Below are 15303 nucleotides of genomic sequence, written 5' to 3'. Positions count from 1 at the left end.
AACACCCAAATGTGAAAAGACTATTTTGCATATCTCTTCCATCAAATTTTCACAAAGCCACGAAGGGTGGGGGTAGACTGTAGAGTGTAGAGTGGGTAGGATGTTTTTAGATCTTCAAAGTGATATTGCGTGAGTGTTCGCTTTACCTGACCTATAGGCTTTAAGTATGTTTGTTTCATATAACACTGCATACGCCAAGTATAATTGATTCATGCTGCTTTGACGATCATAGTATTATGTGTTGTGTGGTATCTTTTATTAGCCAGGATTTACGCAAATTTGATTTTTAATCCTCCTATTTTGATAAATCTCATTTCAACTCAATTATTGGTTAAATCTTTCATTTGTTAAATCCTACCATTTACAAGATTTAATAGTTTTAATAATTTCCTTCTCACACACTAATCTTAAATTTTGAAACAAATGGTCAAATAATTTATCACCATTTGGCAAAATTTAATAGTATATATATATATATTCTTCTTATACATGAAATTATGTGGTCTAAATTCTTATCAATTCCCTAAATAATGGATGCTGTTAATCATGCAAATATCAATTATGTTTGCTGTTTTCACCATACTTACACGCATCATTCGATGTTCCTCAAGGCATAATTATCTGCTCTCTCATCCCTGTGTTTTCTTTCTTTTGCTACAGCTATGACTACTTGTTTGACCCTGATGAAAGTGATGATCGCAAAGTTCCCTGCCTGTGCAAAGCTCCAAATTGCAAAAAATTTATGAATTAGGTAGCTGTACATTCTACACCGATCTCTTTGAACCACTTCTTTCTTTATTCCCCCCCTCTTCTGGGAGATTTTTACATCAAGTTCGCTGTCTATTTACCGAAGGTTTTTCAATTCTTTATAGTGTAGAGTCACTTGAGTATCATTCTTTTACGGTCGGAACGTTGATCTTTTTTTTTTTATTCTAATGTAGCACGGCAGTATTTTTTTCAATATAGTATTTGTTTCATTATTTTCCAGAACTAAAAACCCTTATGTAAACTTAAAATATTAGCATTAGCCTGTTATATATGATTTGAGGATTCATACTTCGGTTCTCTCTCTCTCTCTCTCTTTCTTGGTTTTTCTTTTTGGAAAATCCTAGATCTTTTGATTGAAAAGGGTATAATTCTATTAAGAAACTGGAGCTTCTTTTGCTATGGTTGAACTCTGCTGATGGTAAGTTAGCAATAACAAATGCTTTCAGATTTTTTTGAAATGAAACTTGTTGATATGCTGATGGTTCAAAACCTTTTAAAAGTGGGAAGAAATTTGATAGCTTGCAGGATTTTAAGCCATAGCCAAGTGTTGACAATTAAATTGGACTTTGTTTACTTGGCCAAAGTTTTTATACCAGTTTCAGGATTATATCAGGTGATTTTAAGTGTTCCAGACACAATATTACAGGTTTGTCTGCGAAGGTTTTATGCTTGTATTGTGCCATAAAAAAAATTTAGGTTTCGTTTGAGTTGATTTTTTTTGTTGCTTCTTAAAATAATTTTTTAAATAAAAAATTAAAATTTTTATATTTAAAAACAGCTTTAAGAAACAAGAAAGCTGCCCCAAATGAAACCTTGGTGCTTCTTTGTATTTGGATTCAAACGCTGCACTCAATTAACTACTCTGTATTCTATTCAATAGCTACTTGTATATATGATCATTTGCTGATCAAATTGAACATGTTTTAACACTTCTGAAATCAACTAGCAGCCCCAAGTTTGAGCATCAGATACTTGATTATCCAAGTAAATGAGATGCTCATAACAGAACAAATTTGGACATGAATATAAAATTCAATGATAAATTTAACTTGAGGCATTAATGGTTTTTGGTTTTTTTTCATTATAATTAGTTTTATCATCCCAAACAACTTATTAAAATTTATCACGACCGAAATTAGTTTAAAGTGGTTTGAATTTGAACTTTTGTTCAAATTGAGCTTTGAACGTGTTGGCCTCATAATGCATTTGTTTAGGTCTCTCTTCATGCGTTGATCTTATGATGCTTTCCCTAATGAGTTCTATACTTGCTATGACCGCAATCTTGAGATGCCTTCCCTAGTGAGCTCCAGCTAGTTGGCCTTAGGATGCCTTTTCAAATGATCTCCATTTGCAAGATCCTCTTCTCCTCACATGCGTCAGTCCCTTTAAAGCCTAAGAGCATCTCCAACCAAACGCCAAACGAGCGTATGACGTCGTTCGGTCGCTCCAGCAAAACGCCAAATCTTTCGCCATTTACTTGCCGGTGAACAGTTCGACGCCAATATTGGCATTGCACTGTTCACCTACGCTATTTTGCTATCTCAACCGGAAAAACACGTGAAGGGAGAAGGATCGTTACCTTCGCAGAAGCACATAAAATGACATTCGATTGGAGCAGAACCACGGCATTTTGGAGTTTTGCTGTATTTTGCCTTGAAAAATGGAGTTCTCCGTTGGAGATGCCCTAACTCTAACAAGCATCTTTCGTGCCCATGATACCTTCGCATAGAGCTTCATTTGCGAACTCCTCTCCTTTAGATGCCACTGCTAGCATCGATGCCCTAGCGAGAGATGAATGTGAAACCATACTCACCTCCTCCACATGCCTCCACTCCCTTCATTCTCGCTCCAAATATATCTAGTTGTGAACTCCACGTAGAGCCGTTTCCATCCCCCTAATGATGCTACATAGATGATAAGGAAAAAGGCGAGTTAGCATTTCAAACCAATTTCAAACCTAGTTTGAAGGGAAGTTTGCATCCAAGTTCGAATTGAGGTTTCAACCAACCAAGAAGTCTTAGGTTCCAATAGTGTGTGTGTTGTGTGTGTGTGAGAGTTTGGGCACTATCCCTTAATTCTCCAAATAAGTAAATAAATAAATAAAAGTTTGAATCGAGGTTTAAATTGAGATTTGTAGAGAGGTTCGAACTAGATTCAAATAAGGCTTAAATTCAAATTGGGTCGAACCAATTTCGAATAACTTAGAGTCCATTGAGCAGTCAATTATTCTTCATTGAGCTTAACTTTGTCTAAAATAAAATTTTAATCATATTTCTCCAAGAAAAAATAATAAAGACATTTCTCCATATTATAGGGCTCATAAAATCAAATTTACATGTGCATAACATAAAGCACATATCAAAAATCCCGATAAATGTACGTTGAAAGTCCCCGCGAGGCATAGATTTTATAATAATCATAAAGGTGAAAATTACACCCAACTTGTTTCCGATTAAGGCCTCGTTTGATAAGGTTTTTTTCCTCCGTTTCCGTTTGAATACGCCGAAATCAATTAGTATTTACTGTCTGGAATCAAAGCTTAACAATAATTCATTTTTAATAAACATCGTTTTTTCGGCGGTTACAAAATTCTTTTCATATCTGCTTCTTCGGTCACAAAACGGAGTTTCGGAAGCAAATTACTGATTTTAAATTACTTTCAAGTATTAAATAATAAAATCTCAAAAGCAGAACTCCTAAACAAACAATTTAAAATTACTTTCAAGTATTAATAAGCACTTTTAAAAATATTAGTCAAACATATATCATTATTAAAACTCCATTTTATTGAACAGCTTTTTCTCAACCTCCTTTTCTAAAACTCCTTTTTATATAAGCATAAACCGAATCAAACGAAGCCTAAAACTAATCTTGAAGAATGAAGATCATTGTCGTAACTATAATAATTGATGCAAAGATTCTAAGGAGGTTATCATCATCTAAAGAGCATCTATGATTGTTGCCTTCCAAGCATTTATTTGCATAAGACCATGAAAACAAATATTTTTTTTTCATTAAAAAAAAAAAACTTTGGATTTGAAATTTCTGCCCACTTTAAAGGTTGTGCAAAAAGTGACATGCACAAATTTATTCCTCACACACTCTCCCCCATCTCTCTATTGATGCATCACTAAAAAATCCACTTGCTCCAGCACAAATCTTGGCGCAAATTAAAATTAAAAGCATTCAAATTCAAGTTTAGAAGTCATCAACAAACTTTATCAAAAGTGATCATATTTAAGTTCCAATGTGTAAAGACCATTTTGCTCCCAGGTTCGTCCGGACGAAGTTGGATCGTCCGGGACGATCGGTACAGGTTGTGCAGGAAAACGTTTCTGGCTGCATGGTTCGTCTGGACGAAATTTGGATCGTCTGGACGAAATTTTTTCAGAGGGAAAGTCGTTAGGGATGCTAATTAATTTCGTCTGGACGAAATTCGTCCAGAGCCCAAATCGTCCCGGGATGAAGTTGCGATCGTCCGGGACGATCAATCTGGATATATATTGGAATGAGATTTTTTGGAAAGAAAAAGGACGTCCAGGAGAGAGAAAAACGAAGGAAAAGAAAGAAAATAGGATTTTTGGGCGACTCCGGTCCGTTTCCGTTCGTTGCTGTAGTTAGAGAAGTTGACCGACTCGAGGTAAGGCACATTCCGCCTTTCTCAATTTTCAGAAATGTGGATTTTGACGACTTTTCTGTTCCGGATTTTATTCCGTTAGCGTTTTTCTGGTATTATTTTCTTCTGACAAAGGTTTTACCGCGCAACTTTTGGTATGTCTCTGAGATGATAATTGTGCACGTTTTGAGTATTTTTTTGGAAGATTTTTATCGGATATTTTGAATTCTGCGGTGTTTTAATTGAACTGCAATTTATCTGGATGTTGAAAAATATTTTGTCAGTATAGTGAAAGTCTTACAATGTTGTTGTGAATGTTCTGTGGTAATTTGGTAAATTTCTGAATCTGTGAATTTTGTGTAAATTCCGTATACTGCTGCTATGCCGCTGAATTTTAGTACGAATTCTGATTTTTTTGAATTGATACATTGAATGAATTGAAGTGTTTGTATGCTATAAAAAGGGACTATAAGGGGCCGGAATCCTTTGTGATTCCAATGTCTGGGTCCGAAAAATCTGAAAATCTGAAATAAGCTCTGAAATCTAAAAATAAGTTATGTTCCGGAATTTCGAATATCTGTTCTGTTCTATTCTGGTGCTATAAGCACAAAGGGAGGCATAATGGGCCAAAATCCGTTGAGATTCTGTCAGTGTCTGGGAAGGGAGGCATAAGGTGTCAGAATCTGTTGAGATTCTATCAGGGTCAGGGAATCTGATGTTTGATATCTGATAATCTGTTCTGTGACTTATCTGATCTGTTTTATTTCTGTACGATTCTGGTTATTCCGTACGATTATGTCTGCTCTATGACATGAAAGCTTTATAATATCTGTTCTGAATTCTGATTTGAAATGACTTCAATTTTCTGTATCTGTAAGCTAAATTCTGATTGATCAAGTATCTGTTCTGTCTGTTTTATGATTTATGTACGGATATTTTCTGATATGAATTTCTGATGATTTGGATTGGTGAGTGATGTCTTGCTGAGCAGTTAGCTCATTCTTGCTTTCTGCGTGGTTTTCAGGTTCTGGGAAAGGGAAGGAGGTCTTGGACTAGACGTTCTAAGTATGATTTGTGATTAGGTACTTGATACTTTTGATTTTTGTGCATTCATGGCTTTTCTGTTCTGTTCTTTTTGTCTGAAGCCATGGACTGTATTGTATATGTTTATTTTGAGGAAAGAAAAGATAGATGAACCATTTCTGCATTCGGATGTTTATAGTAGCTCTGTGTTTTTTTGTCTGTTTAATACTTGGAAGAAAGTTATGAAGCAAATTCCAAAACTAGATCATGGATTTTAGAAAGTTCCATCGTGGCCCGATGCGAGCGGGATCCGTCCCGGTCGGGTTGGGTCGTGACACAATGAGCCATCACATGAAGCATATTTAAAAGCTTCATAACATTAATTGAGGGACAAAATAATCTTCAAATTTTGCATGCTTATAATCAAATCGAGTATCTCGAAGAGATAAATCTAATGAGCCTAAGATTGCTAAATTCTGACATCATTATGATACTTGAATGATAAAAAATATCCTATGAACAGGGGAATCAATATAGGTAATTTAGTGGAGTGCTTTTTATTCTAGCTATTTTTATGAAGGTTGTCACTTCAAAAAAAAAAATATAATTAAACCCTCGCTCTCTACATGAATGGAGTGTTGAGATTGAAGATTAGAGAGAGCTCAAAAGTTTAAGGAATCCCTTAGCTCCTCTTAACCAACACCATCAGACCACCACTCAATTGTCACAATTTGACCATTTATTGTCCATCACCCATTGTTAGACCACCTTACGAGCATCGCTGTCGGATTTTTGCCCAACTGTTGCCTTTGAAAAATCATTCAACCATCCAAATTGCCAATATGTGCTTGGTGTTGGTGTCTATGTCATCCAACCCACCAACTGTCGTCTCAATGCAAACCACCAAAGAAATGCAACATTCAATGTTTCCATTATTGTAGATGCTCTCACCAAGTCGTTTGCCTAGATAACGATAACTGGCAGTTGTCATTAGCATCGATTGTCAGATAGAGCTTTGGAGGTTCTAGATCTTTAAGCTATCTTAAGAATCAGTTCATGGTCTTCCTCCCATTCATGTGAAGAATGGGCAGATTTATAGTTTTTTTGATAAATTTAGTCAAAATCAATTAAACACTATTTTAAATGGATGTATTAATTCTCTTGATCATATTTTCTTAGCATTTTGTTGACCTCAAAATTGAGTGATCTTGGGCTGGTTGAATTCCTCTCAATAAGATGCTCATTTTGAATATAACTACATGAGATTCATAGATCATTTAGTCTTTTAGTCAATGTCACAAAATTTTCAACTCTACTTCAAGTGCTTGATTCGGACACATTTGGACTTAGATTGAAACACTTTTGATAAACTTATACTCCTTTCTTCAAACCATTTGTTTTGAATATAATTCTGCTAAAATTGGAGTCCAAATAATCCTAAATTTAATTTCAATAATTTTTAATTTAAATATTACATCAAGATTTATGACTAATTGTTAAATGTTTTTGTTATTTTCTTGTTCGAGCCAATGCTTTTGAATGGAAGAGATTTCTCCATCAAAATAAAAGTACGTTTCCATGTAATAATCTTATTACAACTCTTCAATTAGAAATATATTGTATCTATAAGTTTTAATAGAGCCTATATGTTTTTGGAAATGAGAGGTCAAGCATTATGAGTATATAAAAATCCCTTAAAAATCATTCTTTTCTTTTTTATTTTTATTAGTAATTCCATTTCCCCTACTGTTTATCACATTTTATCATTTTTTATTTCTGTGATTAAATTTAATATTCTCTATAAATTATAATTTATTTTATAATATAAATTTAGTCAATATTAATTCTATATGTTAATCATATAAAATCATAATTATTTTATTACTTTATAATTTTATTTTAATAATATTTAAATGCATATAATACTATTTTAAATATTTTTTTGATTTGTTTAATTTAGACTGCTTTTAATTGTTTAAAGGAAATATGATGTGAAACATACATGCGACAAGAGTTGCTTAGGTTTTAACAATAAATATTAAACATGAACTTTGCTAGTTAAGAACTTCTATTTCACTCAAGTCAAATTCGTAGAATTTTCATTAAGTGATTAAGTGATGGCGAAAGTTACAAGTAGATTAGCGAGACAATCACAATAACTACACGAACAAGATAGTAAGGTTAATAGCAAATAAACAAGAATCCATGGCGTAACATCAATATATGGTCACAATGAGTTCCTTTTCACTCAATCACTCTTAAGCTTTAGCGGAGGAGGACAAACCATACGAGGAAAGATATTACCACTACGAAGATGGTGTCGAGGACCTTTGTTGATGGAGAGGTAGTCGATGGTGGAGGAAGTTGTGGATGACCAACAACTATCCAACAGCCCAGACGGATGTGCTCCTCTATTGATAGTGTTAGTTGATATAGGATGCGGTCGATGTATCCATCGACAGTCTCGTCGTTGCCAAAGTACACATCAAAGAATGGGGATCCATGAATATTTGCCCGTCCTTGCCCGTCGAAAACAAATCCGTGGTCAATCTCAGGATTGACCATTCACCAACGATGATATTGAGGGAGGAGTTTGTCTTCTTCTCTTGGTTTCAAGTTTTATGAGCAAACTAGGGTTTCTCAAGTGGTGGTGGTTGGGGGGGCGCAAAGGTGGTGAGAAGAGAGGGGCGGCTTAGATGAGAGGACTTAGGTTAGGTTGAAGAGGGGAGGGAAGTTTTAATCCAAATATGAAATTAATTTCATATTTTTAAGTAAAATTGGAGGGATTTAATTTGAAATTTGAATTCAAATTAAATAGGGATGGGGCCTCATTAGGAAGCAAAGGGGAAATCCCCATTGATGGGGCCGACGTTATGAAGAGAGAGGGGTGAGGGGATTATGGAGGAATTAAGTGTTTTCCAAACAAGCTAAGGCAATCAATCAGGAGGGAAAATAATAAATCCTCTTTAAATTAAATTTAGATTGGATTCAAATTTGAAAACTTTCCTTATTTAGAATTTGTAAATATGAAAAGGTTTTGAAATCCAAAATTGAATATCTAAATAATTTAACTCCTTCCTTTATTGCACGAGCCAATTTAGGGAGTCATTATGATGATTGAAATCATCATAATGACTTGAGATAAGAATGGGGTCGGCGGTCAAGGAGGGAGGAGATGGGCTTGGCGTCAGGTTGAACAAAACTAAATAAAACATAATGCATCAAAAGTAGATACGCTGAATCGTAGCTGTCGATCTACGATTCCGTTGCCGGTACACGTGTCTGAATCTCTGAACATTGTCCTCATCAAAATATTACATTCATAATTCATCAAAATGATTAAGTGATTGAATAGTATGTATCCAATAAACTTAGACTTCGTTTGACACAACTTTCTTATTGGTTTTTAAAATATTTTTTAGTTAAAAAAATTCCTGAGCTTGAAATTTTTGTACTAAAAAATTATTTTAGAAAATAATAAAAAAGTTGTTATGAACAAAACCTTAGTAATTTCTCTTTGTAATTGTTGTGGGCTGAGCAATTCATGGCGGTAGAGTGAAAAGATTTTACATCATAGCGATACATTAAAATTCAACACACATACATATAATTGAGATGATAAAGAAATACTAGAATTTTTATGTGAAAAATCCTAAAAAGGAAAAAATCACGGGGCCTTGCCTAGTTGAAACGATTCTACTAATGTTTGAATAGATTACAAAAGTCAACCCGTACTTTGACTCAAGGACATGAATAATACAATATCTTGAAAAGTTTACTAAACTACAGACGAGTACTCTTGGTTTTGATTGAATAACATATAATATTCAACAAATTTCTAGTGATGGTTGGAGACTTTATGATAATCAGCAGACGGGCGGAAGTCCGATGAGAGGGTTGGTTATTGGAAAGAAATCTGGTAATGGCCAACAAATATGTGGAAATCTATTCCGACGACAGCCAAATAACAAACGAAAGTCCAATGACGATTGATGGACGGGAAGAGATTAAGCGGTTGTCCGTGGCAAGAGAACTCCCAAAATTTTCTCCTTCCTTTTTCATCTCCTCATGTGAAGAATGATGATCTTTTTATAATTTTTTGGGAGTGACATGACTATTAAATATGGAGAAGATCAATGACATGTTGGGAGTGTTCCATCGTATAGCTAGTATTACCTCCCTTGATCATTGATCATTGAATATTTATCAAGCATTTAAGTGCCTTAAAGATGTCATAATTGAGTGATATTAGACTCATTGAGCCACTCGATTCGATTAGAAGTATGTCATATTTGGATACCGATTGGTCTTTCAATTACTACTCTGAAGCTTTCAAGTAGGCTCTAGTCCTTCAATTTGGGCTCGGATTGGGCTAAATTTGGTGTCATTGGGTTCGTCTCCTTGAGATGTGCAATTTGACTATAAGCTTGGTGAAATAGTAGTTTGGATGATCCAAACTTTAATTTTAGAAATTTTTTATTCATATTTGCAAGAAGATTCGTGCCCGATCTAGGCGAAGTTTTGTGACTTATCAGTAGTCTTATGTTTGTTATTTATAAATGATTAAGATATCACTTTCAATTAAATAATTTATTTTTAAAATAATTTTAAAGTACATAATTATATATAATTTATATTAAAATATTACATAATTTAAGAAAATATTAATACAGTGCACTTGAATATCTACTCTGCAAGGCCGCAGCACGACTTGATCCGTTCCTGCAATGATGCCCTTTGAGCTCCTAAGCCCTAAACCGGTAAACCCTAAATGCTTGTGAGATGGAGGAGACTCCTCCATGCAAGCTCGAGTAGGACTAAACCGTCGCGCAATTCAAACAAAAATCCGGGGTCTGCAACCCTCCGTTGCTCTCAGCTCCGTCTTAGCCCTGAGATAGTTGATACAACGGTCTCCAATTGCCCCTCGGACGCAATCGCGCTCAGCTTTTTCCTTTGGGCCGCTCACCAGCGCAATTACTTCCACGCTCCCAGCTCCTTCGATAAGATAATTCCCGCCATCGTCCGCCTCTCCTTAAGGTTCGGTTTCGTGAATAACATCGTCCGGCATCTCGAGTGTCTCGGTTGTTCCATAAAGGCGCAAACTTTCTTGGTATTGCTTAGGATTTACTGGCGAGCTAAAAAGTTTAGGTTTGCACTTGAAGTGTTCGAGGAAATGTGCAGACGAAACTACGAACCCAACACTTATATCAGGAACATAGTTCTCGACATACAGTTCAAGAGTGGGAAGTTCGATGAAGCAATGGGAATTTATAGAGAAACCAAGTTCCCAAATTTTCTCACTTTTAATATAGTTCTTCGCAATTTTTGTAAGTTAGGTGATTGGATCAGTGTTCGGGGTTTGTTGAGAGAAATGGTTGGGAGAGACTTTTCCCTCAACGAGGGGACCTTTGTAATGGCCCTGGATTGTTTCTGCAAGGCCGGAAGACATGTGGAGTTGCTGCAGTTGTTAGCTTTACTGGTAGTTCTAGGGAGGCATGTTTCGGTGACCATATGGACAATTTTGATTGATTCTTTCTGCCGGACTGGAAAAGTTGAGATGGCATGTGAGCATTTGAGGAAGATGGCAGAAGCTGGTTGCCCACATACTGTTGTCACCTATACGTCTTTTATCAAAGGGCTTTGCGAAGCTCAAATGCTTGGGGAGGTGCCATGTATCTTAAATGTTATGCATTCTAATGATTGCCACCCTGATCTAGTTTTATACAACTTTCTTATTTCTTATCTATTAAAGATAGGAAGATTTGATGTCGCGATTGATATTTTCCTTATCCTTCGAAAGAAGAAAGTGGAGCCGGATTCATACACTCTATCTTCTTTGGCTCAAATATTTTTTTCATCACAAAAAATAAGTTTGCTTCTTGAATTAACAGCTGGATTAAAATTTAAAGATGACGTTGTGTTTTATAATTCCTTAATCGCCGGTTACTGCAAGGCTGGTCTTCCCTCTGAAGCTTTGATGTTATACAATATGATGATTGATAGAGAACTCATTCCAGACAGTTATAGTTATACTGGATTGCTGAGCAGTCTCTGCAGGTTAGGAAGAACGGAGCATGCTCTTTATGTATATTATGAAATTCTTATGAGTAATCCTGATGTTGATGCATATGTCCACTCAGCAATCCTAGATGGACTAGTCAAGAACAGGAAATATCACAAAGCTATTTGGTTATTCCGGAAAGCTGTTTTGAAGAATTATTGCATAGATGTTGTTTCTTATACCATTACTATTTATGCGCTTTCCAAAAGTGGTAGATTTGAAGAAGCTCGAGCTTTGTTTGAAAAGATGAAGCATTTTGGTCCAGACCCTAATATTTATACATACAATGTGATGCTTTGTGGCTTATGTAAGAGTAGAGATTGGGATGGAACAAAGAAGCTAGTGAAGGATATGATGGCCACAGGGATTGAGATGGATTGCATTTCTGTGAATGCTGTTGCCCATGTTTTAATTAAATTAGGTCGCGTTAATTTAGCCCTTTTTATGTTGAAGAATTTGCATGTTCATGGAATGAGCTCAATGAAAGCTACTTATTTCCATCTTTTTGGAGGATTTGATCATGTCTGCATTGATGAGTCAGATTCTTTTTATCCAAGGTTGATGTACTTTGAAAATTCTTGTTTTATTGAGAATGGGGAAACTGGTTCTCATTCACCTCAAGAGCTTCTTGTGTCATCTGGAAGCTAGGTTGTTGCCGTAACTTTAGGTGCGACATAAGGATGATTGCATTATTACTGTGGAGAAAATCTAGATTCTGGTAAGATCATGAAGTACTGGGCTCTTGATACTTCTGGACTCTTACTGCATGAAAAGGCCTTCTCTGCACTCTGAAGCATTGAGGTACTTAACCTGAAACAGGACTTTGTTCTCTTCTTTTTTGATATAAAACCATCTGGTCCATGATGCATAAGGATAACATATCTATTTTTCTTTATCTACAGGGATGGTTCTACTTCTGATAAATTGAGGCTAAAATCCTGGTTGGGTTGAAATTGAAAAGGTAAGTGATGATTACTCTTATTGTGCACCCATGCAGCTTTCCACTGTTTTATTTAAGTTCTAATACTATATGATCTGCTCTATATATTTTTTTACAAAGTTTATGATTTTCTGAGCAATTGGCGCCTTTTATCATTTCTGATTTCCTTATTAATCTAATTGATGCCAATTTTTATGCTTTTCTTATAAAAAACTCTTTCTTCTGTGATTTTTTTTTTGTCTCTCTTAACTTTCTTTTGATTAACTGGAGCTTTACTTATCAAAACAATTGTTATTATTGAATGGTAACTTTGAAGGTACATTTTTGACTGAGTTAACCTCACCAGGCTTAGCCATTCTAAAATATGAAGGATTCTGAACTTCTGTGATTTAGCTTCCTAATGTATTAGCATTCTTGAGAGGACCACAACAATGCTAACCCTATCTACACAACGAAAAGATGGTCCTCAAACTGCTTTCAGAAAAACATGCTCTCTGAATGTGAATGTGTGAGAAAGTCTGAACTGGATTGACACTGTAAATCTGTCAAAAATCCGGAAGAGAAGAAAATAATCTAGAATTTATTAGTTGCAAGTCCGAATGACATCAATAATGAGTACAAAGACAAAGAGACAAAGGCTAATCAACTAGAATTAGTCAAGACAAGTCTTCTAGAAGGCTGAAGATGTTTGGAGGTGGATCTTGCTGCAGATTTCTGGGTCAATGAGAAGAAAATTTCAGTTCTTTGTGGCTGGCTGCAGCTTTCTTGGTGAATGGCAAAAGCATGGTTCTAAAAACTGGACTGGCCAATGAACCGGATGAAGGAGAGGTTGAAGGTTCAAAGGTTGAACCGGGATTGAACTGGAAAATGCAATAAATACTAATTTTATTTAAATATAATATCATTGATGTAATAATGATACAATCAATTAAAATATGTGACAAAATAAACAATTATGAAGCATATAAAATAGTGTAACACATTATTTTTGAAAATTAAGGATGGTATTGGGTTACATACCTCTTCATAATTTCTCTTCTAAATTTTATTTGAAATCTCCGTTTCCTTTCCTCTAGTGGATGAAATTCTATAAATGAAATGAAGAAAAGAAAATTAATCCTTTAATCCTCTTTTTCATAACTATAAGTGCAACAAATCACATTAGAGTACTTCTTACTCTAATCCTCTTTTTCATAAATATTATGTCATGTTAACGCTATGATAACTTATTGTGATGTGGTTAATTATTATGTTAACACTTTGTGATAACTCAAAATAGTAAAATAAAGAATATTAGGTATATATCTTTAACACTTTGTGATAACACAATCACAAAGTAACATAAAGACAATTCATTGGAAACTAAGAATGCACGACTGCTTTATTGATTGAATATCATGAAAAAAATCTATTGGCAAAGCAGATTATTCATTCATATGGGGATATTAAAAATTTTAATTTGCATCAATAAAGACAACACAACAATAAAATATTTCCAAATGGACCTAACATTCTTAAATATCTTTGTGGTATGGTGTCAAATCTCCTTTTATTTTTAGTGTTCTAATATATAATGATACAATCTCAATTGGCTTAGGTGGATAAAGAGAAACGGAAGGTTTTCTGAAGCAAATCCAGAAGACTAAAGTTGAGCCAAATGCAATTCAAAACGATAAAAATAGGAGAAAACTATCAAGTTTAAAAAGCTCATGCAAAAAGTTCTTCGACTCAAATATTTAAAAAAGTACTAAAACAAAACCTAGAAAAATTAGTTTCCAAAATCTTACATCCCACATATTGAAACAAATAGGAGAAGGGAGTGTGATGCCGAAAAGGAATAACGTCGGCATGGTTGTAGCCGCTCGTCGAGTTCGTGAAGGATGTCGAGACGATATGAACGGAATGTCGGAACAAGACTATTTACGCGAACGAAATGCAGACGAACAAGATAGGAATAGGAATATTAGGTTTTTACTATCCTATTTTTTCCCTCAAATACCACTTGATCTAATTTCCATTGATGATATTTTGTTTTAACACAGCCGAATGGTTTTTGAAAATTGTCGTCGGTTTCGTGGTCCGATCGCCGGGCCAACTGGTTTTATCACGATTTTCTGCTATCTTGGTTCTGGGAATAAACTGATTCAGCCGACTGGCCGGTGCACGGTTCAACTGGTTGAATCGACCAGTTTGGTTTTAAAAACCTTAGGCAGAAGAACAACAACAACTAGGTCTTCCTGGAAGGATGGACGATGACAGAGGAATGATAGAAAACTGCCTGATTGCAACTGGCAGGTGGCTGATTGGCCACGGGAAGGAAGGAGGGGAGATTTGGCTACCACCTGGAAGAATTCCAGGATACAAGACACTAGAGGCTTTCTCTAGTTATGCTTCTAATCTCTCCAAATATAAATTTCAGGGTTAAAGAGCCTTTATTTATTATGGTTTTGAAAATTGGACCTGATCAATCGTTTTAACCGGTTCAACCGCGAACTGGTCATGTGGCTGATTCGGTCCTTATGAAAAACCGGTGCAGCATCAAACCAGTGATAACTTGTTTGAATTGTTGGTTCAACCGGCCAACCATTGAATCGATCCCGATTTTTAAAAATCGGCCAATTCAAATTATAATATATTTAAATAATTTAATTTAAAATATTTAATCAAATATGAAATTAATTATAATATAATATATTTTATTTAATAATATCTGAAAAATTTAAATTATTATTTATTAAGCACTATCAAAACATATCCATATGGTTCCACAACTTTATGTGAGCTCTTAAAACATAAATACAATAAAAGCTATATAACAATATAATATAATCCTCCCAAGTGATTTGAGATTAAACAACTAGTAGAAATTTTTATAATATGTGCATGGTGGATTGC

At 35.0% G+C, this 15303-nt stretch overlaps 2 protein-coding genes across 3 annotated transcripts in view; both read left to right on the top strand.

Annotated features, from left to right (window-relative positions):
* Positions 1–1069, top strand: part of LOC110094707 (histone-lysine N-methyltransferase ATX4) — a 36214-nt gene extending 35145 nt beyond the window's left edge. The window contains exon 22 of the mRNA XM_020820004.2: positions 661–1069. Coding sequence (XP_020675663.1) covers positions 661–751 — 91 coding nt within the window. The 3' untranslated portion in view covers positions 752–1069. The remainder of the gene's footprint in view (positions 1–660) is intronic.
* A 9021-nt stretch (positions 1070–10090) lies between these two features.
* LOC110094526 (putative pentatricopeptide repeat-containing protein At1g16830) lies at positions 10091–13403 on the top strand. 2 transcript variants are annotated; one of them, XM_020819787.2, is made up of 3 exons: positions 10091–12269; positions 12371–12429; positions 12725–13403. In XM_020819787.2, the coding sequence occupies exon 1, from the start codon at positions 10179–10181 to the stop codon at positions 12114–12116; it is 1938 nt and encodes a 645-aa protein (XP_020675446.1). In that variant the 5' UTR covers positions 10091–10178; the 3' UTR covers positions 12117–12269; positions 12371–12429; positions 12725–13403. The 2 variants fall into 2 exon arrangements, with proteins under 2 accessions (XP_020675446.1, XP_020675437.1); XM_020819778.2 differs by having other exon boundaries at positions 12371–13403.
* The last annotated feature ends 1900 nt before the right edge of the window (positions 13404–15303 follow it).

This window comes from Dendrobium catenatum, unplaced genomic scaffold (assembly GCF_001605985.2).
Source record: "Dendrobium catenatum unplaced genomic scaffold, ASM160598v2 fragScaff_scaffold_243, whole genome shotgun sequence".
Classification (NCBI taxonomy): domain Eukaryota; kingdom Viridiplantae; phylum Streptophyta; class Magnoliopsida; order Asparagales; family Orchidaceae; genus Dendrobium; species Dendrobium catenatum.
Note: the sequence above shows the minus strand (reverse complement) of the source record. Positions and strands in the feature narration are given on the sequence as shown.